General features: G+C 33.1%; 1 protein-coding gene across 1 annotated transcript; it reads left to right on the top strand.

Annotated features, from left to right (window-relative positions):
• The first annotated feature begins 3,256 nt into the window (after positions 1-3,256).
• LOC100375602 (putative aarF domain-containing protein kinase 5) lies at positions 3,257-27,563 on the top strand. Its single transcript, XM_085500254.1, has 15 exons — positions 3,257-3,402; positions 9,082-9,437; positions 10,570-10,633; positions 11,008-11,208; positions 12,129-12,269; positions 12,657-12,770; positions 15,544-15,675; positions 16,051-16,134; positions 18,410-18,491; positions 18,880-18,958; positions 19,529-19,620; positions 20,421-20,607; positions 25,344-25,418; positions 25,520-25,615; positions 27,339-27,563. The coding sequence occupies exons 1-15, from the start codon at positions 3,307-3,309 to the stop codon at positions 27,448-27,450; spliced, it is 1,911 nt and encodes a 636-aa protein (XP_085356380.1). The 5' UTR covers positions 3,257-3,306; the 3' UTR covers positions 27,451-27,563.
• The last annotated feature ends 343 nt before the right edge of the window (positions 27,564-27,906 follow it).

The following is a 27,906-nucleotide window of genomic DNA, read 5'->3' as shown; positions in this document are numbered from 1 at the left end:
ACAGTCAGCTGGCATCGGTGTCGCTAGATACACCCAGCGACATCGGCGCATTTCAGATATTCTTCGTTGAGCTACGCTAGAATCTGGAACTGTAAACCAAACTGCTTCTTGTCAAGCAATTGTTCACCGACTATAATTTTTAACAACTGTGAAATCAACGTGTTTGTACCTGTGGCTACAACATCAGCTCCAAGAAATCGTCCGTTGTCAGACGATCAGTAAATGACCAACTTAGCTGGACTGTAGTGTTCATTCTTAAGAAACAAAGTTTATAATGAGTTCGTATTTACCGACTACTGTTAAAATATTGTCATAAATTTACGTTCTTTTGCTGTTTCATTAAAACGTAATTTGTGGATATATTTGGTGAAATTCGTTTGTCTATATTGTGTGAGAGTTGTTGACGCGTTTGCGTCGTATAAATCCGCGCCAGTAAAACGGCCCCTATCGAAACCCGGATTAAATCGAATAGGTTTTCTTTTGGGCAAGACGAGCGAAAAATAACATACCTAAAGATTTTTTTTCATATAAGGTATATGATAACCCCTTTATGGACTGGATACGGCTTTTGCTGCCCTCGATCGTACGGCTTACGCCGAACGACATCAGGCCGCAAAAGCCGTATTCAGTTCATAAAGAATAATCAGGCCCTGGTTTGGACGTTCTGGCCCAAAACAGGCTCGTCGATCCGGCCCTGTTATAAATTATATTCGACATGTGTTCGTATCTGATGTTAATATACTAAAGGGCGGCAGTCGTCGCGCCGCGTCCTGTTCGATATGGGACTCATAGCGACGTATACATACAACGCGTGTAAAATACAATGTTTATTTACATGAAATTCGAACACGCGCTGCGCGACGACCACAGCGCTTTAAATACACAACTAATGTATGACTATCTTATTCACAACTTATTTTTTTGTCGTTTGCAGGGCATTTTTCAAGATTTAACACTGTGTTTGATACAATGCAAAAGAAGTTTGTTTATTTACAGCTGTGACAGATAAGATATCTACACACTGACTTGAGCTACGTTTCGCAAACAGATCGCAAAACACTTTGTTGTCAAATGGCGTTTCTTGCTTTTAGAACCAATCATATTTTTCATTTCGTTTACAGCTGTATAGCATACCTTCAGTGGGGCGTATGGAGATTATAACTAACATTACACACAACATTGAAGTAAATTTTATATAATAATATTTATTTATTTATTTATTTACCTAATAATAATAACAATAACAATAAGAAACACTGAAAGAAAATAACAAAAGTATAAGCCATACAGAAAAACAAATACGAAAAAAAAAAATGGTATATTTACAATCCCGCAGTGAAAACGATGTCCACATTTTAATTTTTCAACTAACACTTTGAAATAGGAAGAATGATAAACACACAAATAAATCGACATTTTCATTGGTGTTTGACACATTTTTTGTGTGCGAAACGTATTTCGGTGATCATAATATCCTGAATTATGAGATATGAAATATAAGGCCCATATGATAAAGATCAAGGAGATATGACGACAGGTTTTATGACAGTCTTGAGGTGGTGAGAGAGAAAAAAAAGATTCAGACATCCAGGGTAGCATGTTTGTGGTTATTTGGCTGTCGGGTCATCCCATGGTCAAACATTGGTACGGCACTACACTCATGGAGCTTTTTTTAGCTCCATGCTACACTGTACTGTAAATGCATTGATCATTCACTGTTTTTTAATTTCGATATTTTCGCTGATTAGTAACAACCGCTAAATTGAATCTATGTGAACATGTAAAATAACAATAAAACTCATTGTTTCCTTGACAAATTCGTAAAAAATTAAAACACAGTGAATATGCTCAATACGTAAAAGTAGTGAAATTAAATGTCAGTGAAAATAAATGGTTTTACAGTATCCAAGCTTTCGGATGATGTATAGGTTAGAGCCCCGGGTTAGTCTAGAGTAGCTTAACTTTAAGAGAATGTCTGAATCACAGATACATTTTTAATTCGTTTTCTCCTGTTGGTAGCTTTATTGTTTGTGGTTATGCACTGTTATCTCTGATAGTTGTTAATCACAAAACTAGATAAAAATAACAAAATCTGGTGAAACGATGTCAAACGCGCAGTGTAAACAGTGTATTTTTTAGATATGCAGATATATTTGACACAAATGGGAAAATTAAAAATTGGGCTAATCTCCAAGCACTAGGGCTCAATTATGTTCAGCTACTTCAGTGGTATGGCGTTATCTCTGCACTGCCATTAGACTGGAGGAATAGCCGTGCAATTTGTGTATGACCAGAGCCTTCTATTGGTCTAGTCACCGGTGAACAAATAATTATACTTGAAAATACCACTCAAAAGCAATTACGTAAACTGTTCACCTCCCATGTTTTTACAACACTCACAAGTCAACTCTTTCTTAAAACTTTGTGTAATCTGGATAACAAGGATTGGGAATTTCATTATTCCATGCCTTTTTTGGTAACTCTATGCAGCAAACTACGGGAGTTTCAGTGGAAATTAAACCACAATATCCTGTACACAAATGAAATGTTATTCCATAAGAATTCACCATGTCAGATTTATGCTCATTTTGTCATGGTACCACCGAGAACCTAGTGCATCTTTTTGTTGAATGCGAGTCTATTAAAGTCATCTGGACATCAATTTTTAATCTATGGGGAACAAAACTAGGATGTCCAAGAACATTGTCAGCAAAACAGATAATATTAGGAGACAAGGACTTCTCCCCTCTACTAAACCATATAATTATAATTGTTAAAAGAAATATCTATACGTGTAAATTAAAAAAGAAACGACCATGCTTTAATCTCATCATGGATGTACATCCATGATCTCATAAAATCTGATATACGTTACACGCAAAAGATAGAGTTAGAAATTTCAAAAAGAAGACATACAATGTCAATTTTCCTTGACAAGTGGGGAGACTTTAATTATTAATGGGTATGCAGTGTCTATTTTGTATGGGTTATATTAGCTGTGACATGTGTTGTATATTGACATTGTGATGTAACTAATTTCTATTGTATACAATAAAAAAGGATAGTTATATATATATATATATTTAAATATATATTTTTTAGTAATAATTCTTTGTTTTTCGTCAGTGTTTTTTTTTTTAAATTGTATTTATTCACTGATGTTTTTAACGCAGTTGAGTTATTACGAGTTGTATGATGGTTGATAGTTTTTATGTCGACAGAAAACAAAAAAATTAACAAACAAACGAACACAGAGTGGCATGATTTCAGGGTCATAGTTCACGTCTCCGATCACCGGCATGGAACATGGGACGTTTCGGCTTGATGGTGTCTGTGTTTTGCACCACAGTGGGGCAAAACATTACTAACACACGACTTGGATTGAAAAATCGGTGCTGTCAGGTACGTAGTGCATGGCATCTCATTTTCTGGCACGGATCTAGACGCCGTACCTACACACGAATTGGTGACGTCACAAAATACATGACCTTCAATCGGGGTCGTTTCCTCGGTATATACGAATTGGTATATACAAATTACAATAAAGATACTTAAGACATTACACATAAGGTAAAATAAATCATGTGACAATATAATGATAATAACGGTAATAAATCCTAGCTTAACAGTTGAACAGAACGATCATATAGTCAGTCGGGTGACGCAGAGGGTCACGCACTTGTTGCAAAATGGCCGTGTGGTTGAAACTGGGTCATGGCGTGACGGGCGAGGAAGACATCATTAAACACTCTCAAAATCACAATAAAACGGGGAAGTGGTTGCATATTACGGCGTAGCCAACATGGGAAATAAAAAACCGCCCATTACAAACGACATGGGTTCGAATCACACGAGATACACACTCACCAAAATTAGCTTGAAAAGACAGTGGGTTCGAGTCCCGCTCAGAGCTACCGTAAAAACGTAAATCAAATAAACTGAAATCTCTCAAACCGTAAACAAGTAAGCAAAGAACGTCGCGAAAAAATAATAAACCTCACAAAACTCCACCGTACAAAACTGAATGAATAAATAATAAAATACGTCTTAAACTGGACGACGAGCAATTTGTTCAACAGTTTCCAGTCACAAGAGATAAACAAGACCCAAGTCAAGGTAAGTTTTGTTAAAGTGTCGATGGCGTTCCCTATATTACGAAAACAATTCAGGCAACAGACGAATATCTTCTGTGGTGTTGTGGAATTTATACTGTGTCTGCGGAATTGTTGATTGAGGGTTCGAAGCCAGCTGTTAACATTCTGTTAGAAAGTTTCACAATTAAATCAAATATCCAATGATACCAGTATATTTATTTCATTATTTTAACAACTTGCAATGGTGTTAGTTGGTCAAACACGAGTTCTTACACCTAAATATGTATCAAATATTTATCCACACATTTATTCTCTCAATTTAACAACTTGTAATGGTGTAAAATTATTAAATGAGAGCTGTCTACACCAAAATAAGGCTAAAATATTTGTCCACACATTTATTCTCTCAATTTAACAACTTGTATTTGTGGGAATTAATCAAACACGAGTTGTTTACACCAAAATAAGACTCAAATATTAGTCCATACATTTATTCTCTCAATTTAACAACTTGTAATGGTGTAAAATAATTAAACGAGAGCTGTCTACACCAAAATAAGTCTAAAATATTTGTCCGCACATTTATTCTCTCAATTTAACAACTTGTAATGGTGTAAAATAAATAAACGAGAGCTGTCTACACCAAAATAAGTCTAAAATATTTGTCCGCACATTTATTCTCTCAATTTAACAACTTGTAATGGTGTAAAATAATTAAACGAGAGCTGTCTACACCAAAATAAGTCTAAAATATTTGTCCACACATTTATTCTCTCAATTTAACAACTTGTAATGGTGTAAAATAATTAAACGAAAGCTGTCTACACCAAAATAAGTCTAAAATATTTGTCCGCACATTTATTCTCTCAATTTAACAACTTGTAATGGTATAAAATAATTAAACGAGAGCTGTCTACACCAAAATAAGTCTAAAATATTTGTCCGCACATTTATTCTCTCAATTTAACAACTTGTAATGGTGTAAAATAATTAAACGAGAGCTGTCAACACCAAAATAAGTCTAAAATATTTGTCCACACATTTATTCTCTCAATTTAACAACTTGTAATTGTGGGAATTAATCAAACAAGAGCTGTCTACACCAAAATAAGTATTAAATATTTGTCCACACATTTATTCTCTCAATTTAACAACTTGTATTTGTGGGAATTAATCAAACGCGAGTTGTTTACACCAAAATAAGACTCAAATATTAGTCCATACATTTATTCTCTCAATTTAACAACTTGTAATGGTGTAAAATAATTAAACGAGAGCTGTCTACACCAAAATAAGTCTAAAATATTTGTCCGCACATTTATTCTCTCAATTTAACAACTTGTAATGGTATAAAATAATTAAACGAGAGCTGTCTACACCAAAATAAGTCTAAAATATTTGTCCGCACATTTATTCTCTCAATTTAACAACTTGTAATGGTGTAAAATAATTAAACGAGAGCTGTCAACACCAAAATAAGTCTAAAATATTTGTCCACACATTTATTCTCTCAATTTAACAACTTGTAATTGTGGGAATTAATCAAACAAGAGCTGTCTACACCAAAATAAGTATTAAATATTTGTCCACACATTTATTCTCTCAATTTAACAACTTGTATTTGTGGGAATTAATCAAACGCAAGTTGTTTACATCAAAATAAGTATTAAATATTTGTTGAGAAATTTATTTTCTCAATTTAACAACTTGTAATGGTGTAAAATAATTAAACGAGTTGTCTACACCAAAATTAATCTCAAATATTTGTCCACACATTTATTGTCACAATTTAACCACTTGTTAATAGTGGAAATTACTTAAACACGACTTGTTTAATCAGTTGACATCAATGCAACTTACCTGCAGACAGTGCACAACAGAGTATCATTATTGAGCAATTATAAACAGGAACGTGTCTTGGCATTAGGGTTAGGGTCGGGTCAGGTATGGGCAACGGAATTATAAACAGGAACGTGTCTTGGCATTAGGGTTAGGGTCGGGTCAGGTATGGGCAACGCAAATGGCAAACACCCAATTGGCAAAATGTACACTAACGGGTTATGCCATGTATATAGTTTACACAAGTAAAAACACAAAATTGCCAATTTTTTGGACAATTGTAACTCAATAATAGAAATATGTTGTATTTCTATATATATACACACTATATACTCTTGCAAACACAACCAGTCAATCCATCGTGGTCTTGTGGGTCAGTTCTCTACATAGTGATCAGGAGGAGCCGGGTTCAATTCCCTTGCCTGCCCATCTTTTTCTCGCAAACACTATTTGGCAATAAAGCTAAATATGACAACAAATTATTCAATTTGCATGACTACCCACATAACTCAGTTGATTTGTACTATGTCAGCAATGTGAGCGATCGCTGGTTCGAATCCAGTATGTTTAGTTAGATTTTTGAATGCTAGTGAAGACAGTGCTCCTATGAATAGGACTTAAATCCTATTATTTGTGTGAAGACACTCGTGGTACAGTGGACAAGACAGTGCGCTGGGAACTCAAAGATCGCAAGTTCGAATCACGGATTAGACACTCCTACAAAAGACATGAAAGACGTTAAAAACATAAACAGCGGATTCAAAAACTCAAATCAGAAAAACAGAACACAAGAATACTACCTCACATGGAAGCCAGTCGAAGTCGATGAAGAACGAACACAGTTGACAGCTGTATAGGTCACGTGCAACAACAGACACGAGGAGCATGGCTGCTCTCCAAATGGGTCCCTTCTTTTGTATTGACCCCCTAATGATTACTGATCCCCCTTTCTAACTCTTCCCCCAAAAATAATATATCGCCCCTTTTAAAATGTATTGACCCACAAATTAATGAATATTCATGAGCACAGAAACTGCTACGTCATGAATAAATTAGCATAATTAAAAAAAATTTGCATAAAGTGTAGGTACGTCTTCTGGAGTCCTGCCCATTTTCTAGATGTACGCACATAAACGTTGCAGCGATCCATAGACAAGTGTTCCGTGACCCAGACTTGTACGACGGTCAGCTGGCGTGTGTTACCTTGTTATTTCTGTACTCCAGGTCACAAACGCCAGGTGACTGTGGCCTGCTGCATGGCTGTTGTTGGGGTGATATTTACATAAAATCAATAAACAGTCTTTGCCTTATTAAAAATTGCCTTGGAGCTAGACATGGCTATGCTATATCACAGTCCCTCGTTGTGGAGGGACTGTGGCTATATGAATTTCCTTCAAAATGGTCTGATTTGGGAAAATATCCTCTCCTAGCAACAAGCTCAAACGTTGTGATGTAATATTAAATCAGAAATAAATCAAATCCTAATATGGTATTGAGACAACAAACCAAGAGTACATCTTAACAAAACTGGTGAAGATAACTGGGTACACAATCGATCAATCTTTATTAACACTTTAAGTCAATCTCCAGAGGGAGAAAATAATTACAAAATAATAAAAATATGAAAAAGAAAATTGAGAGAAAAATTACAAGAATTTCCTCCACACCTTTCCTCACATACCGTGCTAAATGATTTATCTTCTGGGTCCCTGTCAAATGCATGTACCCTGTACCACAGTCCCTATAATAATAATAATAATAATAATAATAATAATAATAATAATAATAATAACTTTATTGCATCCTTAGAAGTACAAATGTTCTATTGGTTTACAGCAATAAATATACAAGTGATTAAAATAATATCAAAGTATGATATAACATAAAAAAAATAGAAAAAAAGAGTCAAGGTATTATATCCAAAAAAAGCTCATTTCTTAAAATAAATGATTTATGTAAAAATTCCCCTAAAAGTTTTATTATATTTCTGTCATTACTTTTCATTAAATATGTGAATTTTTGCAGGTTGGTAATGATTTCTTTGGGGAATAAAATATTGGAAATAAAATCATTTCTATCTGTTTGATATCGTGGGCAAACTAAAAGAAAGTGTAATTCGTCTTCGATCTCCTGTAATGGGCATTGTTTACAAATTCTATTTTCTAATGGGGTTTTTGGATTGGTATGTCTGCCTCGGGCATGTGCTAGATTGTGACTACTTGTCCTGAATCTAGTCAATGTGTCTATGATAGAGGGACTGTGCCTGTACCCTGTCTTTGGCTACTTCGAGTAAAATCTCCATGTCTGTATAGCTGCTACATTCCATAAGAAAATGAAATTCATCATCAATAAATCCCTTGTTATATGTGACACATTTAAATTCCATTATTGAGCGGGATGTGCCTATGGCCACCAGATTAAATTTTGAGATTTATGAAAATGGACCTAAAACAATTTTTTGTTAATTTGAATATGGGAAGTATATGAACAAAACTATGAATTTGAGAATGACAAAAAACAACAACAACAACAACAACAACAACAACAACTCTTTGTAATACATGTCACAGAAATGTTAAAATATGACAATAAAGGCAGACACACAGTTGGTTGTAAACACACTGAAACATGTATGTGAATAGAACAAATTCTGTAACCATGGAAACAACAAATCGTGATTACAGAAAATTGAAGGCAAAAACCCTCATCTTGGGCTGGAAAAAGATCAGTATTATCCCGGCATGATTTTGGAAAAGTCGTGAGAATTGTGGATGCTGCAATTAAGTGGTGCATTATTAACCTTTTCACCACCAGACTTCCGAACCCAAATTGTTACAGCACTTTTCCCTATATTCTTCAATATTTCTGGAAATGTACCCCAATTTTGGAGCCAACTGACAAAATTGGAGTTGATTTTCAGTTTTTACTCAAAAATTGGCTATTTTCATTCCAATTTTCTGAAGAAAAGTGCAGACTGTAAACAAGACTATTATGTGAATTTGTGATAAAAAGAGGGAACTATTGTTGAAAATGTTAAAATGAGTATTAGTGCTACTGTATGCACTGGCTTTCTGACGAAATACTTAAGTACGAGTAGATGATTTATTCAACACCTACAAATACTTTTTTTTTTTTTTTAATTTTGCAGTATATGTTACCATGGAAACGAGGATACAACACTTTCAGTTCATATCGACTCCAAGGTTTCACAGAAATACGATTGAACACATATTCAAATATTATTACACGAAGTTTCAATGACAATCCATCAACCAGTAGTATTTTGAAACGATGTAGTCTTGTGAGGACATTTAACTCGCATGCACTGAAAAGACAGACATTGCAGCAGTCTTCCAGTGCTGGGAGATACAATGTGAAAAGAAAATTATTATTATTTTTGTTAATATCAGTTCCGGCAACTGGACTGTTTGGTTATTTTTATCTTGAGGATGTGAAAAAACGACAAATCAGAGTGGCTGTTGAAGGTTTTGTGCGGTTCTGGAGGTAGGTGTCTGAATATAATACAAGTTCCTAGTTTTGATATGCACATTGTAGTTATGCAAATTGAAGTTAATAAATGGTGCCAACAAAAGTTGATTGTGAACACTGCTTTCAAAATTGTAATATTTCTAGAAAAACTACGTTCAACTTTGTAATACTTCTGGGAAAACTACTTTCAGCTTCGTAATATTCCTAGGAAAACTACTTTCAACATTGTAATATTTCTGGAAAAACTACTTTCAACATTGTAATATTTCTGGAAAAACTACTTTCAACTTTGTAATACTTCTGGGAAAACTACTCTCAACATTGTAATATTTCTGGAAAACTACTTTAACATTGTAATATTCCTGGGAAAACTACTTTCAGCTTCGTAATATTCCTAGGAAAACTACTTTCAACATTGTAATATTTTTGGAAAAACTACTTTCAACTTTGTAATACTTCTGGGAAAACTACTCTCAACATTGTAATATTTCTGGGAAAACTACTTTTACCATTGTAATATTCTTTTGAAAACTACTTTGAACTTGTAATACTTCTGGGAAAACTACTTTTACCATTGTAATATTCATTGGAAAACTACTTTAAACTTGTAATACTTCTGGGAAAACTACTCTCAACATTGTAATATTTCTGGAAAAACTACTTTCAACTTTGTAATACTTCTTGGAAAACTACTTTTAACATTGTAATATTCCTTTGAAAAACAACTTTCAACTTGTAATACTTCTGGGAAAACTACTTTGAACTTGTAATACTTCTGGGAAAACTACTTTTAACATTGTAATATTCCTTGGAAAACTACTTTAAACTTGTAATATTCCTGGGAAAACTACTCTCAACATTGTAATACTTCTGGGAAAACTACTTTCAACTTTGTAATACTTTTGGGAAAACTACTTCAACATTGTCAACCAGAGTTGCATACATAATTCACATTTACTCCAGAATTATGATGAAACATACATGTATTTCTTGAATGTGATATATTTCATGAAAGATATTCAGTACTGTGCCTTTAATTTGTGACACCGATCTATTTACATGGGAAAAGTTCAATGTTTTTTAATATGATTGTGCACTTTAGTCTTTTCCTGTTGTGTTCAACAATAACGTGATGTTTTATTTCTAGGTGCTTATACATAGGTATGGGTATATCTTTAGATTATTGGTGGTCGCTACAAGGGTTAGTGGAGGTAAAAACTGCTTTCATATTTACAAATCAGTTAATTGTCATGGCAACAACATGCTTTAACATGTGTCAGTATCTGCTCTATAATAGTGGCAACCAACTCATCATAAATTGTCATTATTGCATACAAAGTCATATATCTTCGTAACTTTTGCTCCAAGTTCACGATCATAGAGTATTTGGGGGGGGATTGATTTTCGGTCATAAACATTGTTTGTTCTTTTGTAATGATGATGTATACGGTGTCGTATATGCATATTATTTTGAGAACACATTTTGTTGCCATGGGAGATGAATTATCAGCATAAAGGTTGCTGAAAGTGAGAATCAAGCTGAACACACTTTCTAATGGTTATCATATAATTTTTGCTTCTCTAGGGTACAAAAGCATACTCCAATGCAATGCGTGGTTGTCACCAGAGATCAGCCGACAAGCTCGTAGATGCGTGCATGAAAAATGGCGGACTGTATGTAAAATTAGGACAAGGGATTGTCTCTATGAATCACATTCTTCCCAAGGAATATACAGAGACGCTAACAATTCTGCAGGACAAAGCACTGGTCAGGCAGTATAAAGAGGTATGTCTGTCTTTTACATCTTCTCTATTTTACATGATATCAAAGATTTTAATGAAAATATGAATTTAAAAAAATAAATTCGTTGTATGCCGAATACTGTGTCCACTTTAATTTTGAGTTTTGTACAATTATGAAAGAGTATCGGTTATTTTGTCACTAGTGATATTTCAGTTACTTTTAATTGGTTCTCATTGAATAGATAGTGAACATTTCTAGCAGCAAAATATAATGTTTCAATTTCCTGATTAGAAAAAATATATATTCAGTATTATCAGAGGTACATTACTTGGGGTTTGCAACGCGCATAGTACTGTATGGTGACATCATGCCAAGATCCCATTCAAGTCTCATCTCGTAGATAGTGAGACTGATGCTACTACCTTCTGACATGACATAGGCGGTTTGTAATAAAACAATAAAACATGTATTACCACATTCATAGTGAAAAAATGTAATACATCGATAATGTACAGAAAATATAGTTATCGTAATCTGTCATATCGTGAGCAGCTATTTTGATCCACCTGGACATCTGTGCCTTTGCATTTTTCTGAGTTGGAACGCTTATGCGAGAGCGAGATTGTAACTGGATCTTGGTATCATATCACCGTAGTTGCTAACACCAAGTATTGTACCTTTGGTGTTATATTCACATTAAACTGATATACTTGTCAGATATGTTTGATATGGATTCAATTCATTTATTCATTCATTCATTCATTGGGTACAACTCAAATAAAATGCATTATTTGCACAAAGTGTTAAAATGCATGGCAAAACAACTGTATTTCGCCACCTCACGTCGATTACTATCCTTGGAGGAAGCACATTAACAGGAACTGAAATCAGCGCAGTATCATGGATAACTTTTATTTCACTGTTGCCATGGACAATCATTATTTCTTTGCATTCATCCTCAGATCGATAGATTATTTCGAGAAGACTTTGGTAAGACTGTCGATGAGATCTTTGTGGATTTTGAACAGCATCCGATTGCGGCTGCTAGTCTAGCTCAAGTACACCGAGCGAAAACGAAGAATGGCGATGAAGTGGCTGTAAAAGTAAGTATCATGCAGAAATTTTAATCTCTGCTGTGTTTGTCTTTGGCAGTTGATTCTAATGATGTTGTCATTACCAACACTTCATGAACTCTGAACCATCCATGTAATACACCATAGGGTATATTATGGGATGTGCCACTTGACTAATGGCAGTCTGGAGGACAGCTGAGCTTTGCTGATACCCTGGTGTACATGTAATGAGCACACTGTGTGGTTCGTGAGTCACACCGTGGCTATTCATACTCTTCATCTAAGTGTGTACAGTGTGGTCTAGAAATAGTTACACCACATAGTGGGACAAAATACAGCTTCTTTTATACCTTATTGCTAATGACTTCTGAAAATAACTGCAAAATAAATGGTCAAATAACTTTCTTTTTCTTATAGGTACAGTATATTGATTTACGAGACCGTTACCATAGCGACCTCTGGACGTTAGAAATTCTATTTGATATTATTGAGTGGATGCATCCATCATTCGGATTCCGCTGGGTTCTTAAGGTGATTTTTGTTGTTACATTTTAGTTACCATTGAATAAATGTATTGGCTGTAATTAATTCTGTATCCCTACCTGTTTAAAAAGCATTGTATGAATTTAACACCTTGCTTTCCTTGCTAATTAATGTATTTTTTCATTGTGTCCCAAAATTTGGAAGCAATGATGGGTTGAAAGATGATAATTTTGCTTTGCACAGTGTTTTGAATGTAGTTGATTTATGTGCTTCAGTCAATATAGGACGCCCTCGTTTCTGAGGTATTCATAACTGGCTATTGTTATGGTGAAAAAACTGGACAGTATTGTGATTATTTATCTAGTGTGTCATTAAAGTGTCGGACATTATCAGGGATTTCAAAATTTTGATGTTTATCTGTTTCAATGACAGTGATACCTTTACTGTATCTATGAAAGGTCGTTGATCAGTTTGAAGAGCGCCATCTAGTGATGACAAGTTGTTATTAATTGACCAGGCATGGATCATGTTTTGAAACTAGTCACCATCATTGTCAACTTCTTTTTTAGGGGCCCAAGCCCGAAGGGCGAGGCCCCTATTCTTATTGTCCGGTTTTTTCTTCTTTCTTTCTTTCTTCTTTCCGCCGTAACTTTTTTCGTCAAGCCGTTTGAGAAAACCGCTGAACGGAATGGTCTGATAATGCTCTATACTGATAGTCCCTAATGTGAACTGGTGCAACATGCTTTCAAAATTTCGATTGGTCAATTAGTTTGGCAGCCATATTGAATTGAAATAAAACCGGAAGTGGCTGTTTGACCACTTTCTGAGGGTCTAGGCGTCTAGATTTTTTTATGGTATATAGGACAACTCATGTGTAATAGATATCAGCAATAAAAACTTTAGCGGTCATGTGACTTTTCCCGCCATTTTGTTTTTCCTAAAAACGGCAAAAAACACTTAAAAATCTTCTTCTTCAGAACCACCTAGCCGAATCCTCTCATGTGTTGTATTTAGCTTCTATATATGAATCCCATTTAGGTTTGATAAAATTATTACGATTGGTCACGTGGTTTGGCCACCATTTTGGATTTCTTCTAAACAGGAAGTAGTTTTTTACTATGGCAACACTTGAGGGATTATTTTCAATTTTGCTTCATGGCATCTGTATATCTATCTCTTTCAGAAACCTAAAAAAGATTTCAGATCAGTCACGTGGTTTGGCCGCCATCTTGGATTTTAAGCAAAATTGCCCAAAAGTTTGGGCATTTGTTTCTCAGAGGTGATTCAACCAATCTACCAGATGTTTTTATATTTACCATGCCTGGCCTTAGCTCCATATGAGAAAAATAATATTATTTTGATCAGTCACATGGTTTGGCCGCCATCTTGGATTTTAGGAAAACAGATCTTGTGCAATTACATGTGTTGCATTTTTTCAACCGAATGTCACGTGGCTGGGTTTTGTCGCTGGGCGCCTAAGGGGTGGGGGCTTCTAACCTCATTAATATGCATAACTGATATATCTCAAGCACTGTTGGAGTTAGGAAGATGAAACCTGTGTTATTATGACAACATTAAACAATTGATTTCATTAAAATAACAGATTACCATATATGGTCATGTGAACTCATTAATATGCATAACCATTATATCTCAAACACTGTTGTAGTTAGGAAGATGATTCCTGTGTTATCATGACAACAGTGAACAAGAGATTTGATTAAAATAACAGATGACCATATATGGTCATGTCAACTCATTAATATGCATAACCATTATATCTTAAGCACTGTTGCAGTTAGGAAGATGAATCCTGTGTTATTATGACAACAGTGAGCAAGAGATTTGATTAAAATAACAGATGACCATATATGGTCATGTCAACTCATTAATATGCATAACCATTATATCTTAAGCACTGTTGCAGTTAGGAAGATGAATCCTGTGTTATTATGACAACAGTGAGCAAGAGATTTGATTAAAATAACAGATGACCATATATGGTCATGTCAACTCATTACTATGCATAGCAGTCATATCTGAAACACTGTCGAAGAGCAGGACATGTAACTAGTGTCATTATGAAGACATTGAATGAAAGATGTAACTGACATTAAAAATGGCTATATATGATTATGTAATCTCATTATTGTGCATAAGAACATGGCTCATTATATATCCTGAAAACCATATTTCGATAACCAAAGCAGGTAAATACATGGTACCAACTTCATTTTGACCTCATGTTACTGATAATAAGAGCTACCTGATTGTCTAACATGTGACCTCATTAATTATGAAACAGAATCTTATCAGCTTGGGCCCCGGTGACGCCGCTTGCGGCTTTAATTATTCTTTTGTTTTTGCATTTCTATTCACTTGTTTAGGATTTGAGTTGGGATTTTTTATCACAGTACATCCACCCCCCTCCTGCCACACCCCTCTAGGCATATGAGTTTGCTCATTTTGTAGTTAAATCAAGGGATGTATTCCTTCCATTTTAAATTCAATATAAATTTTATTCATTGAAATATGTGCTCACAAAAAATTAACAGTATTTGGAGGCCAGATGTGGTTGGATGTGAATGAAAAGCAATTTGTTTGTTTGTTGTTGTTTTTTTGGGGGGGGTGCAGATGTAGTGTGTAAAGAGATGTACATCTATTTAGAAAGTTAATTAATATGGTAGTTACATTTAAGAAAAAAACTTGTTTAAACAGTTATGATGCTGGACAGGTTTTTATAAACAGAATTTTAGTAACAGAAACTAAATTTGATATAATATATACAGAGCTAAGGTATAACTTACTTTAATTTTTGCAGGATATGAAAGGTACATTAGCCAAAGAACTTGATTTTGAAAATGAAGGATACAACGCAGAACGGTGTGGTAGAGATCTCAGACATATGAAATCTGTGTATGTGCCAAAAATATATTGGAATTTGACAACAAAGGTCAGTGTTGCATTCTAACTTTTTGAATATACAAGAATCAAGGCAGTTGTGAATACTAAAATTTTCACCTAACAACTACAAACTATGCCTGATAGAACGGCATAAGTCAAATCAAACCTTTATCTGCCAATTCATGCTTTCATATTGAATTCATATTCTAGTGATTATAACCTGACTTTCTGCAAACTGAGATGAACAAAATGGCTGATATGATGACTTACTCTGACACAGTATAAATGGTATATTAAGTGAAACCACGTCATCCCTTACACTGACCTTTTGAAAATGTCTTGAGTTTCTTTTTCCCAATACTAAATAAAATGGTACATATCTTTATGATTTCTAATTTACTGATATCTGTTTATTTTTCATCAGCGAGTGTTAACCATGGAACACATCGAGGGATGCAAAGTGACGGACAAGGAATCCATTCACAATATGTCTCTTACTCTTCAGGATGTAAGTGTCTAGAATTCACAGTCTGGAAATGTTGTGATAAAAGAAAATAGTAACAACATTTACTTTGCACTTTCTTACCTACTAGAGTATGTTTCTGTAACAGATTTTTAAACTTTTTCACCACCAGTTCCCTCTTTTCATCACAAATTCTCAAAATATTCTTTTATAGTCTGCACTTTACTTCAGAAAATTGGCACAAAAATAACTGAATATTGATTCAAATTTTGTCTGTTGGCTCCAAAATTAGGGTTCATTGTCAGAAATATTGAAGAATATAAGAAAAAAGTGCAGGCAAAATTTGGGTGAGAAAGTCTGGTGGTAAAAAGGTTAAAGTATACATGTAGCTGTAAACTAAAAGGGTGTGGTTTCACAGCTGAATATTGGATTAACATAATTGTTCTGTATTAATCCATATATTAAATATTAGGCATGAGCAATTACATAGGAACTATAGAAGCATTAGAACACGTGCTTACAGCAGATATTTCTAAATACCTCAAAAATTATGTCATTGCCTGTATGCAAATTAGGATTCCAATAGCACCATACAAAGAAATGTTTTAATTATTTTATCACTGAAATTTTAAACTTATTGTAATAAGTTAGCCATCGGCATCAGATAATGATATTGTATATGTATATTTAATTTGTGTTTAATTTACAAAACTGCTTCTGATTGGCTATCAAACTTTAACACCAAACTATCCAACCAATCATGGAACATCTTATGCTAGTTATCAAAACCAATCTAAATTTGACTTTTAAATTGATTCTTTGGTTGAAACATCTGAATGTCATCTTTTACACTTTTATTTTTAGTCCCCGTTCGGACGAAGTCCGAAAACGGGGACTTAAAATTCGATCTCTGTCCGTGCGTCTGTGCGCCATATCTCAGAATCCCTTGGACCGATTCCGTTCATTCTTTGCATGTGCCTAGTACCTTGTGTGGGACATATGCACATGCAGTGGTTTAGCGATTCAATTCAAAATGGCCGACTGGCAGCCGCCTTGTTTTTTGAAAATGTTGTATTTTGGACTTGCTTTGTCAGTTGTCATTCAAACTTGGTACATAGATTATACATGTTAGGATACATGTCCATGACGATTTATTTCGCAATTGGATCAAAGATGGTCGACCGGCAGGCATCTTGTTTTGTTTTTTTATGCGGTATCTTGGACGTGCTCTGTCAGTTTTCATTCAAATTTGGCACATACATGTACTTTATACATGTTAGGATGCATGTCCATGACAATTTATTTCAAAATCTGGTCAAGGATGGCCGATTGACAGCCATCTGACTTTTTGGCCTTACCACTATATTTCCACAATTTATGTACCATTTTCATTCGTATTTGGCACATACATCATGCATATCAGTGTGTTTCATAATCAGATCAAAGATGGCCGAATAACAGCTGTTTTTATTTTTGGCCATATTACTACTACATGGAACACTTGTTTTGATGTAAATAAACAATCTGTTGTATACGCCACTTGGAACTCAAGTTTCAAGGACACGCTTGCGACAACTCCTCCGCTTTAATATGACGAGCACAAAGAGAAATTTCAAAAATTTAACGGGGACTGTGTCATTTTCAATGACTTGTCTGATTAAAATCTGATTTATTCAAAGTTTTCCCATTTATTTTTATATATTTTACTTTATTTTTGCTATACTTTTCAATTTGTTTCAATGTTATTAGGTATTATCAGAGGTACATTACTTGGGGTTTGCAACTCGCATAGTACTGTATGGTGACATCATGTCAAGATCCCATTCAAGTCTCTTCTCGTAGATAGCGAGACTGAGGCTACGACCTTCTGACATGACGCATATCAATGTTCAAGGTTTGTAATGAAAAAAATAAACTTTTCTTGTCACTATCATAGTGAAAAATGTAATACATCGAAAATGTACAGAAAATATAGTTCTCGTAATCCGTCATATCGTGGGCAGCTATTTTGATCCACCTGGACATCCCAGTATCCTAGTTACCTCGGGCATGCGCATTCGCATTTTTTCTGAGTTGGAACGCTTATGCGAGAGCAAGATTGTGACGGGATCTTGGTATCATGTCACCGTAGTTACAAACCCCAAGTAATGTACCTCTGGTATTATTCAATCAAACAAAACTTGATAACTAAAATAAAATATATAAAAAATAAATAATTAAATTAATGTTAATAAAAATATGGGGAAAACTGAAATAAAAGCCCAAAACAAAGATCATACCGTACATGTAATTAGATTTCACTTTCCTTATGTATTTTCAGGTGGATACAAAGCTCATCTGTGTTTTTGCAGAGCAGATTTTCCATACAGGGTTTGTGCATGCAGATCCACATCCGGGCAACGGTAAACAACACTGAACTGCAAAACCATTTATTTTCACTATTTTGATGTTTTCTGCAATTTTATTGGGTTTTAAATTAACATAACAAAAAAACAAGGAGTTCTATTGTTATCCTACATGTTAATATGGATTTAAATTTTTTAATGAAGTTTACCTGTCATTGAAAATAGTGAAATTAAAACCCAGAGAATAATTAGTGTGTTTACAGTATTGATCTCAGATCTATAAAGGATGCAAGTCTGTAAGAATTGGCCGACAACATTAAATTTGAACACTGGCCTTTTCCCCATCTTGAATATGTCACATGATAGTCACATTTGTTTATTGGTATTTACACAAAATCAAGATCTATTCATTAAAATAATCATGCTTGTATTGTTTTTATTGCAGTGTTTGTTCGAAAAGGCAAGGACAGTAAAGCAGAGCTTGTTCTATTAGATCATGGACTTTATGATGAAATTTCCTCTAAGTATGTTATGTTGAAGCAAATGGTTTTGCCTGTGTATATATTAACACTGTTTCTGGCAATACTATGAGTTTATTACAAAGATACCTCAAAGTTTTACACAAAGACAACGAAAGTATTGACCGGCGCGCAGCGGAGGTCGATGCAACGCTGTACTGTCTGATTGCAAACTTTGTGGTATCCTTGTAATAACCTTATTACTTTGCATCCTCTTCTTCCAAGGATACATCATGGGAATGCCAAAATCCAAAATGTTTAGAACAGAATCAGCGAACGTCTTTGTGTGGAGTTCGGTCAAACCCTGGTGGCAGCCATGTTTGTTTTTATAATTAGAGGACACTCACGCTCGTAATCATTCCATATTTGGATTTTGCATTTCCTAATATGGCGTTACGATAACAAATGTATAATAATACATGTTATCTATAGTACTAGCCATGAATAAATACTATCAGATCGGGAATATGAAAAATAGCTACAAAATACTAAGATTTGTTATATGTGATGCTGACTACATTACAATGGTGGCTCAAGTGAAGTTTCCATTTACTGATATAATGTTTGTTCTTTCAGGGACAGAGTGTCACTCTGCAGACTTTGGAAAGCTATTGTGCTTCGTGATGAACCCAGTATGCAAATATATTCTAATGAGCTTGGAGTTAAAGGTACGACTGTAGTGCCCTTTTGTTGGTGTAGTACATACTGAACATAAAAAAATATTTGTTGCATTTATCTTATAAAACAACTCTGTGGTCAGAACTGTGCATAATAATGACCAATTTTTAAATAAATTGCTAAAAGCTAGTTGTGCATTCACAGGCAAACAATGTAAACAATTGTCATGCTTGGTAAAGTTTTTCTGTGACAATACCGTACAAATTTCAAATGCACGAGGGTTAATGTTGTGTTACTTAATCTCCAAAGTACACATTTGTGGAAACAAAAAAATGACCAGAAACTTATTTAAAAATTGTAAGATTGGTGATCACATTGTGTAAGTTGATGATGATTGTTTAGAATACAGTTCCACGTATATTATGAGGTTATTACGAGGATACCTCAAAGTATGCACAAAGACAGTACAGCTGGAGTATCGACCAACGCGCAGCGGAGGCTGATGCATGGCGTACTGTCTGAGTGCATACCTTGAGGTATCCTCGTAATAACCTTATTATTATACATCTTTTCCTTCCAAGGATACATCATGGGAATGCCGAAATCCAAAAAGTTTGGAACAGAATCAGCGAACTTCTTTGTGTGGAGTCCGGTCAAACTCTGGTGGCAACCATGTTTGTTTTTATTATTAGAGGACGCTTATGCGCGTAATCATTCCATATTTGGAATTCGCATTTCCTAATATGGTCGGATCAAAATACCCTGTAAAATACCGCAAAATTACGACACGCTGTAACTTATGGCGTTACGGTGAGAGATGTATAATAATTATTATTTCTCATTTTCACAGATTATTTATTATTTTCTGAAATGTTAATGCAAAGACCACTTAATATGCATGTGAGACGCGGCTTTCATATGAATACGAGGCTGAGTAAATCGCAAATGAAATATATGCAGTCAATGGCGAAATTACATTTTGATAAAATTATGGTTGTCCTCAAAGAATTACCCAGGCCTATGCTGCTTGTGTTTAGGTGAGTACAGTGTTGATTTAGTCAGAATTTGTTTAATCCCAGTCCAAACTTAAACCAAGATCATGATTATTTCATTGTCTTGCAGATTTCAATTATGTCTGGACTGATTTCATTTCATTCAAAATTTGTATGAACATTACAGAACTATTTGGTTACTGATTTCATTCAAAATTTGTATTAACTTTACAGAACTATTTGGTTATTGATTTCATTCAAAATTTGTATGAATATTGCAGAACTATTTGGTTACTGATTTCATTCAAACTTTGTATGAACATTACAGAACTATTTGGTTACTGATTTCGTTCAAAATTTGCTTGAATATTACAGAACTATTTGGGTTACTGATTTCATTCAAAATTTGTATGAATATTACAGAACTATTTGGGTTACTGATTTCATTCAAAATTTGTATGAACATTACAGAACTATTTGGTTACTGATTTCGTTCAAAATTTGCATGAATATTACAGAACTATTTGGGTTACTGATTTCATTCAAAATTTGTATGAACATTACAGAACTATTTGGTTACTGATTTCGTTCAAAATTTGTATGAACATTACAGAACTATTTGGTTACTGATTTCATTCAAAATTTATATGAACATTACAGAACTATTTGGGTTACTGATTTTATTCAAAATTTGTATGAACATTACATAACTATTTGGGTTACTGATTTCATTCAAAATTTGTATGAACATTACAGAACTATTTGGTTACTGATTTCATTCAAAATTTGTATGAATATTACAGAACTATTTGGTTACTGATTTCATTCAAAATTTGTATGAATATTACAGAACTATTTGGTTACTGATTTCGTTCAAAATTTGTATGAACATTACAGAACTATTTGGTTACTGATTTCATTCAAAATTTGTATGAACATTACAGAACTGTTTGGTTACTGATTTCATTCAAACTTTGTATGAACATTACAGAACTATTCGGGTTACTGATTTCATTCAAAATTTGTATGAACATTACAGAACTATTTGGTTACTGATTTCATTCAAAATTTGTATGAACATTACAGAACTATTTGGTTACTGATTTCATTCAAAATTTGTATGAACATTACAGAACTGTTTGGGTTACTGATTTCATTCAAAATTTGTATGAATATTACAGAACTATTCGGGTTACTGATTTCATTCAAAATTTGTATGAACATTACAGAACTATTTGGTTACTGATTTCGTTCAAAATTTGTATGAATATTACAGAACTATTTGGGTTACTGATTTCATTCAAAATTTGTATGAATATTACAGAACTATTTGGTTACTGATTTCATTCAAAACTTGTATGAACATTACAGAACTATTTGGTTACTGATTTCATTCAAAATTTGTATGAACATTACAGAACTATTTGGTTACTGATTTCATTCAAAACTTGTATGAACATTACAGAACTATTTGGTTACTGATTTCATTCAAAATTTGTATGAACATTACAGATCTATTTGGTTCATTCAAAATTTGTATGAACATTGCAGAACTATTTGGTTACTGATTTCATTCAAAATTTGTAAGAATATTGCAGAACTATTTGGTTACTGATTTCATTCAAAATTTGTATGAACATTGCAGAACTATTTGGTTACTGATTTCATTCAAAATTTGTAAGATATTGCAGAACTATTGGATTACTGAATTCATTCAAAATTTGTATGAACATTACAGAACTATTTGGTTACTGATTTCATTCAAAATTTGTATGAACATTACAGAACTATTTGGTTACCGATTTCATTCAAAATTTGTATGAATATTACAGAACTATTTGGGTTACTGATTTCATTCAAAATTTGTATGAATATTACAGAACTATTTGGTTACTGATTTCGTTCAAAATTTGTATGAACATTACAGAACTATTTGGTTACTGATTTCATTCAAAATTTGTATGAACATTACAGAACTATTTGGTTACTGATTTCATTCAAAATTTGTATGAACATTACAGAACTGTTTGGGTTACTGATTTCATTCAAAATTTGTATGAATATTACAGAACTATTCGGGTTACTGATTTCATTCAAAATTTGTATGAACATTACAGAACTATTTGGTTACTGATTTCATTCAAAATTTGTATGAATATTACAGAACTATTTGGTTACTGATTTCATTCAAAACTTGTATGAACATTACAGAACTATTTGGTTACTGATTTCATTCAAAATTTGTATGAACATTACAGAACTATTTGGTTACTGATTTCATTCAAAACTTGTATGAACATTACAGAACCATTTGGTTACTGATTTCATTCAAAATTTGTATGAACATTACAGATCTATTTGGTTACCGATTTCATTCAAAATTTGTATGAACATTGCAGAACTATTTGGTTACTGATTTCATTCAAAATTTGTAAGAATATTGCAGAACTATTTGGTTACTGATTTCATTCAAAATTTGTATGAACATTGCAGAACTATTTGGTTACTGATTTCATTCAAAATTTGTAAGAATATTGCAGAACTATTGGATTACTGAATTCATTCAAAATTTGTATGAACATTACAGAACTATTTGGTTACTGATTTCATTCAAAATTTGTATGAACATTACAGAACTATTTGGTTACCGATTTCATTCAAAATTTGTATGAATATTACAGAACTATTTGGGTTACTGATTTCATTCAAAATTTGTATGGACATTACAGAACTATTTGGTTACTGATTTCGTTCAAAATTTGTATGAATATTACAGAACTATTTGGGTTACTGATTTCATTCAAAATTTGTATGAATATTACAGAACTATCTGGTTACTGATTTCATTCAAAACTTGTATGAACATTACAGAACTATTTGGTTACTGATTTCATTCAAAATTTGTATGAACATTACAGAACTATTTGGTTACTGATTTCATTCAAAACTTGTATGAACATTACAGAACTATTTGGTTACTGATTTCATTCAAAATTTGTATGAACATTACAGATCTATTTGGTTCATTCAAAATTTGTATGAACATTGCAGAACTATTTGGTTACTGATTTCATTCAAAATTTGTATGAACATTGCAGAACTATTTGGTTACTGATTTCATTCAAAATTTGTAAGATATTGCAGAACTATTGGATTACTGAATTCATTCAAAATTTGTATGAACATTACAGAACTATTTGGTTACTGATTTCATTCAAAATTTGTATGAACATTACAGAACTATTTGGTTACCGATTTCATTCAAAATTTGTATGAATATTACAGAACTATTTGGGTTACTGATTTCATTCAAAATTTGTATGAATATTACAGAACTATTTGGTTACTGATTTCGTTCAAAATTTGTATGAACATTACAGAACTATTTGGTTACTGATTTCATTCAAAATTTGTATGAACATTACAGAACTATTTGGTTACTGATTTCATTCAAAATTTGTATGAACATTACAGAACTGTTTGGGTTACTGATTTCATTCAAAATTTGTATGAATATTACAGAACTATTCGGGTTACTGATTTCATTCAAAATTTGTATGAACATTACAGAACTATTTGGTTACTGATTTCGTTCAAAATTTGTATGAATATTACAGAACTATTTGGGTTACTGATTTCATTCAAAATTTGTATGAATATTACAGAACTATTTGGTTACTGATTTAATTCAAAATTTGTATGAATATTACAGAACTATTTGGGTTACTGATTTCATTCAAAACTTGTATGAATATTACAGAACTATTTGGTTACTGATTTCATTCAAAACTTGTATGAACATTACAGAACTATTTGGTTACTGATTTCATTCAAAATTTGTATGAACATTACAGAACTATTTGGTTACTGATTTCATTCAAAACTTGTATGAACATTACAGAACTATTTGGTTACTGATTTCATTCAAAATTTGTATGAACATTACAGATCTATTTGGGTTACTGATTTCATTCAAAATTTGTATGAACATTACAGATCTATTTGGGTTACTGATTTCATTCAAAATTTGTATGAACATTACAGAACTATTTGGTTACTGATTTCATTCAAAACTTGTATGAACATTACAGAACTATTTGGTTACTGATTTCATTCAAAATTTGTATGAACATTACAGATCTATTTGGTTACCGATTTCATTCAAAACTTGTATGAACATTGCAGAACTATTTGGTTACTGATTTCATTCAAAATTTGTAAGAATATTGCAGAACTATTTGGTTACTGATTTCATTCAAAATTTGTATGAACATTGCAGAACTATTTGGTTACTGATTTCATTCAAAATTTGTAAGAATATTGCAGAACTATTGGATTACTGATTTCATTCAAAATTTGTATGAACATTACAGAACTATTTGGTTACTGATTTCATTCAAAATTTGTAAGAATATTGCAGAACTATTTGGGCTACCAATGCACATTGTTTCTTGTTTTGCAGTTTGTTTTGATGTAGTCATGTTTTTGTTTTTTCAATTGTCATTACACTTTTTTTTATTTGGTCTATTGTATACAAATTTTCGCCTTGCACACCAGTGACTTCAACTGACTTTGTTTAGTTTTTTTGGATGTCTAGATATAATGTCCTCATATATACCTGACATTAGGTTTTAAAAAAAAAAGACATCTTAATTTTTAACAATATTGGGTGTTGTGCCGCGAACTATTGAGTACTCTATTGCTCTATCTTTGGAAATTCTATTCAATTTTATGCATGCAATTTCAATAGAAATTAAAAATACCATAACTTTAATTCTCAGGAATATAAATACTATTCGTTCAATAAATCGGGAGCTAGGAATGCCTGTAGACAGGTACACAATGATGGCACGATGGTGAGTACATATTTAAGTTTTCAAATTAAATTCAAATTATTGTACATTCTACTTTAAACTTGTCAGAAACCGTTATACTATTTAACTTTTTTTTTTTGCAGTGCCATTGGTGGGACTGAAGAAAATTTGAAAACCAGAAGTTTTGTGTCAAAATTAAAAGCAAAGTGGGAACGATTTATGTTTGATTTAACATTGAGGTAGATATAATTTTAACTTTGGTTAGTTCATGTATATATATATATATATATTCTTTGTTGTATTTATCTTATAAAACAACTTTGTGATCAGAACTGTGCATATTAATGGCCAATTTAAAAAAAAAATGCTAATAGCCAGTTGTGCATTTACAGACAAACTAGTAAATTTAAATAATTGTCCAAATTATGCGACAATACGTTTAGGCCAGACTTTTATTATCCCTTGTTTCGCGAACCCGTCGAATGAACAGGAGCCGAAAATGAACCAAAAATAAAATTTTATTTCAGCGTCATTTCTCGCGCCTGCCGAATTGTAAGTGCAAAAAATTACTTACTTAACAAAAATTATTTTCGTGGGAGTATCATGATCAAAGTACCGAAGTCTCGCGCAGATGAGAAACAAGATTATACATGGAATAAAATTTTATTTCATTTCTTCTCTCCGATCAATGGTCTCACTTACAATTCTTTGAGAATCACACAAATCTAATGGAAAAAAAAGAATTAATTTTATTTTGTTTTCGTCCTCCTCAACAAATTTGCCTTATAAACACTCGAGAAACAAGGAATAAAAAATGTCTGGCCTTACCGTACAATAGTTATGACCATAAGCAATGTTTTGAACTGTGTATAGATCATATTTTATGTAGTAGGCACATATAGAACAAAAGACTAATAATTGAGCAGTAATGCAATTTTGACAAGCGTGTCACTTTAAATATGTTTTTTTTTTTCACGTAGACAAAATTAGAAATTTCTCAATAGTGTTGTGAATCTTTCTCTACAACCTTTACACAAATTCATGACCTTTATAACTAAGTCACCAATTAAAATTCTGACTGACTGACAATTTAAATGAAGTCTGACATTGGCTTATATATTATTACCGGTAGTTCCCTTTCGAACAGATTAAAATGAGAACTTATAATTCGGTGTATGTCCGTCTGTCTGTATGTCTGGAGTTGTATTTCAGAACGCTGTGAACCAAATCTGTTCATTTTTTGCATGTGTCTAGTACTTTATCTGGGACATATGCACATGCAGTGGTTTACTGATTGAATCCAAGATGGCAGACTGGCAACTTTTTCAAAATGGGGTATCTTATGCATGCTTTGTTAGTTTTTGTTCAAATTTGATACATACAATATACACGTTAGGATACATGTCTGACGACAATTAGTTTCACAATCGGATCAAAGGTGGTTGATGTACTTCCTACAATCTTGCTTTTTGACCTTTCATAATACTATATATCTGTACATGAGCCTGGACAAAGGAAATTCAATTTGGATACAAAAAATGCATGACCAGCATGTCCTGTTTAATTTTATTTCAATTTTGGAAGAGTCATTTATTTTTTGTTGATACTAGACCAGCCAATTATTCACTCTCAATTACTAACTATATATGCTCTCGGTCCATATAACTTTTTTTTGGCATGAATAACATTTCCCTTAATTCCAACGGGGACTATGTGATAAAAGGAGAAGTCTGGTCCAAAAAAGTGGGTAAAGTGTTATTTTCAGTACTGTTGCCATGACAGCTATTTTATATGCATGTTTGGCACCAGTACATGTATGCTACCATGTTCTAAACTCTCATACTGGTGAAAAGTTGAATATTCTGAGAATGTCCTTACATTTGCCGAGCCCTTTCATCTTGGAGTATTATGTTGTTAGCCTTGACTTTTCCTTTAACAATGACATGCATTCAATTTTTTCAGATCGGACAAACTCGTTCACTGGCTGTTTGTGTTTTATATTCGAACTTTACAGTACTTAGGAAGAGCACCAGCAGATCTGGGTGTGCTGAAGACATATCTACAACAGTCTTGAAATACAAATTTAGGTTTTACTAGTTAATGTATTTATCAGACATCATTTACTTTGATTGTAAAATACTGTTTTGTATTCAGTCAATAAATTGAAACTTTTATTATTTTGAACAATAGTTTGTTTTTTTGTGCTGTGGCATGGCAACATGGAACGCAGATTTTGTGTATATTATTTTGTCAAATCCAGTGAAAATGAATTTTTTGGATAATATCAGTGACAGTTTTTTTTTTTTTTTTTTTAAATAATGTGCCCGGCGACAGTTCTGGATATTAAATGTCACTCTTGTCTCTCCTGAGTTTTTGTATGTGTAAGTTGCAAGTGCTGACATATAGTGCATTTTTGCCACAGAAGTCATATTCATGTTTTGTGACTACACACATGACAGGACTGTGTGGCAGTTAATTTGTTGTAATATAGTCCACTATTAAATGCATGAATGAGTACCATGGTATGGTG

Source organism: Saccoglossus kowalevskii, chromosome 6, assembly GCF_978046115.1.
Source record: "Saccoglossus kowalevskii chromosome 6, keSacKowa6.1, whole genome shotgun sequence".
Lineage (NCBI taxonomy): Eukaryota > Metazoa > Hemichordata > Enteropneusta > Harrimaniidae > Saccoglossus > Saccoglossus kowalevskii.
This window is presented reverse-complemented; position numbering and strand designations above follow the sequence as displayed.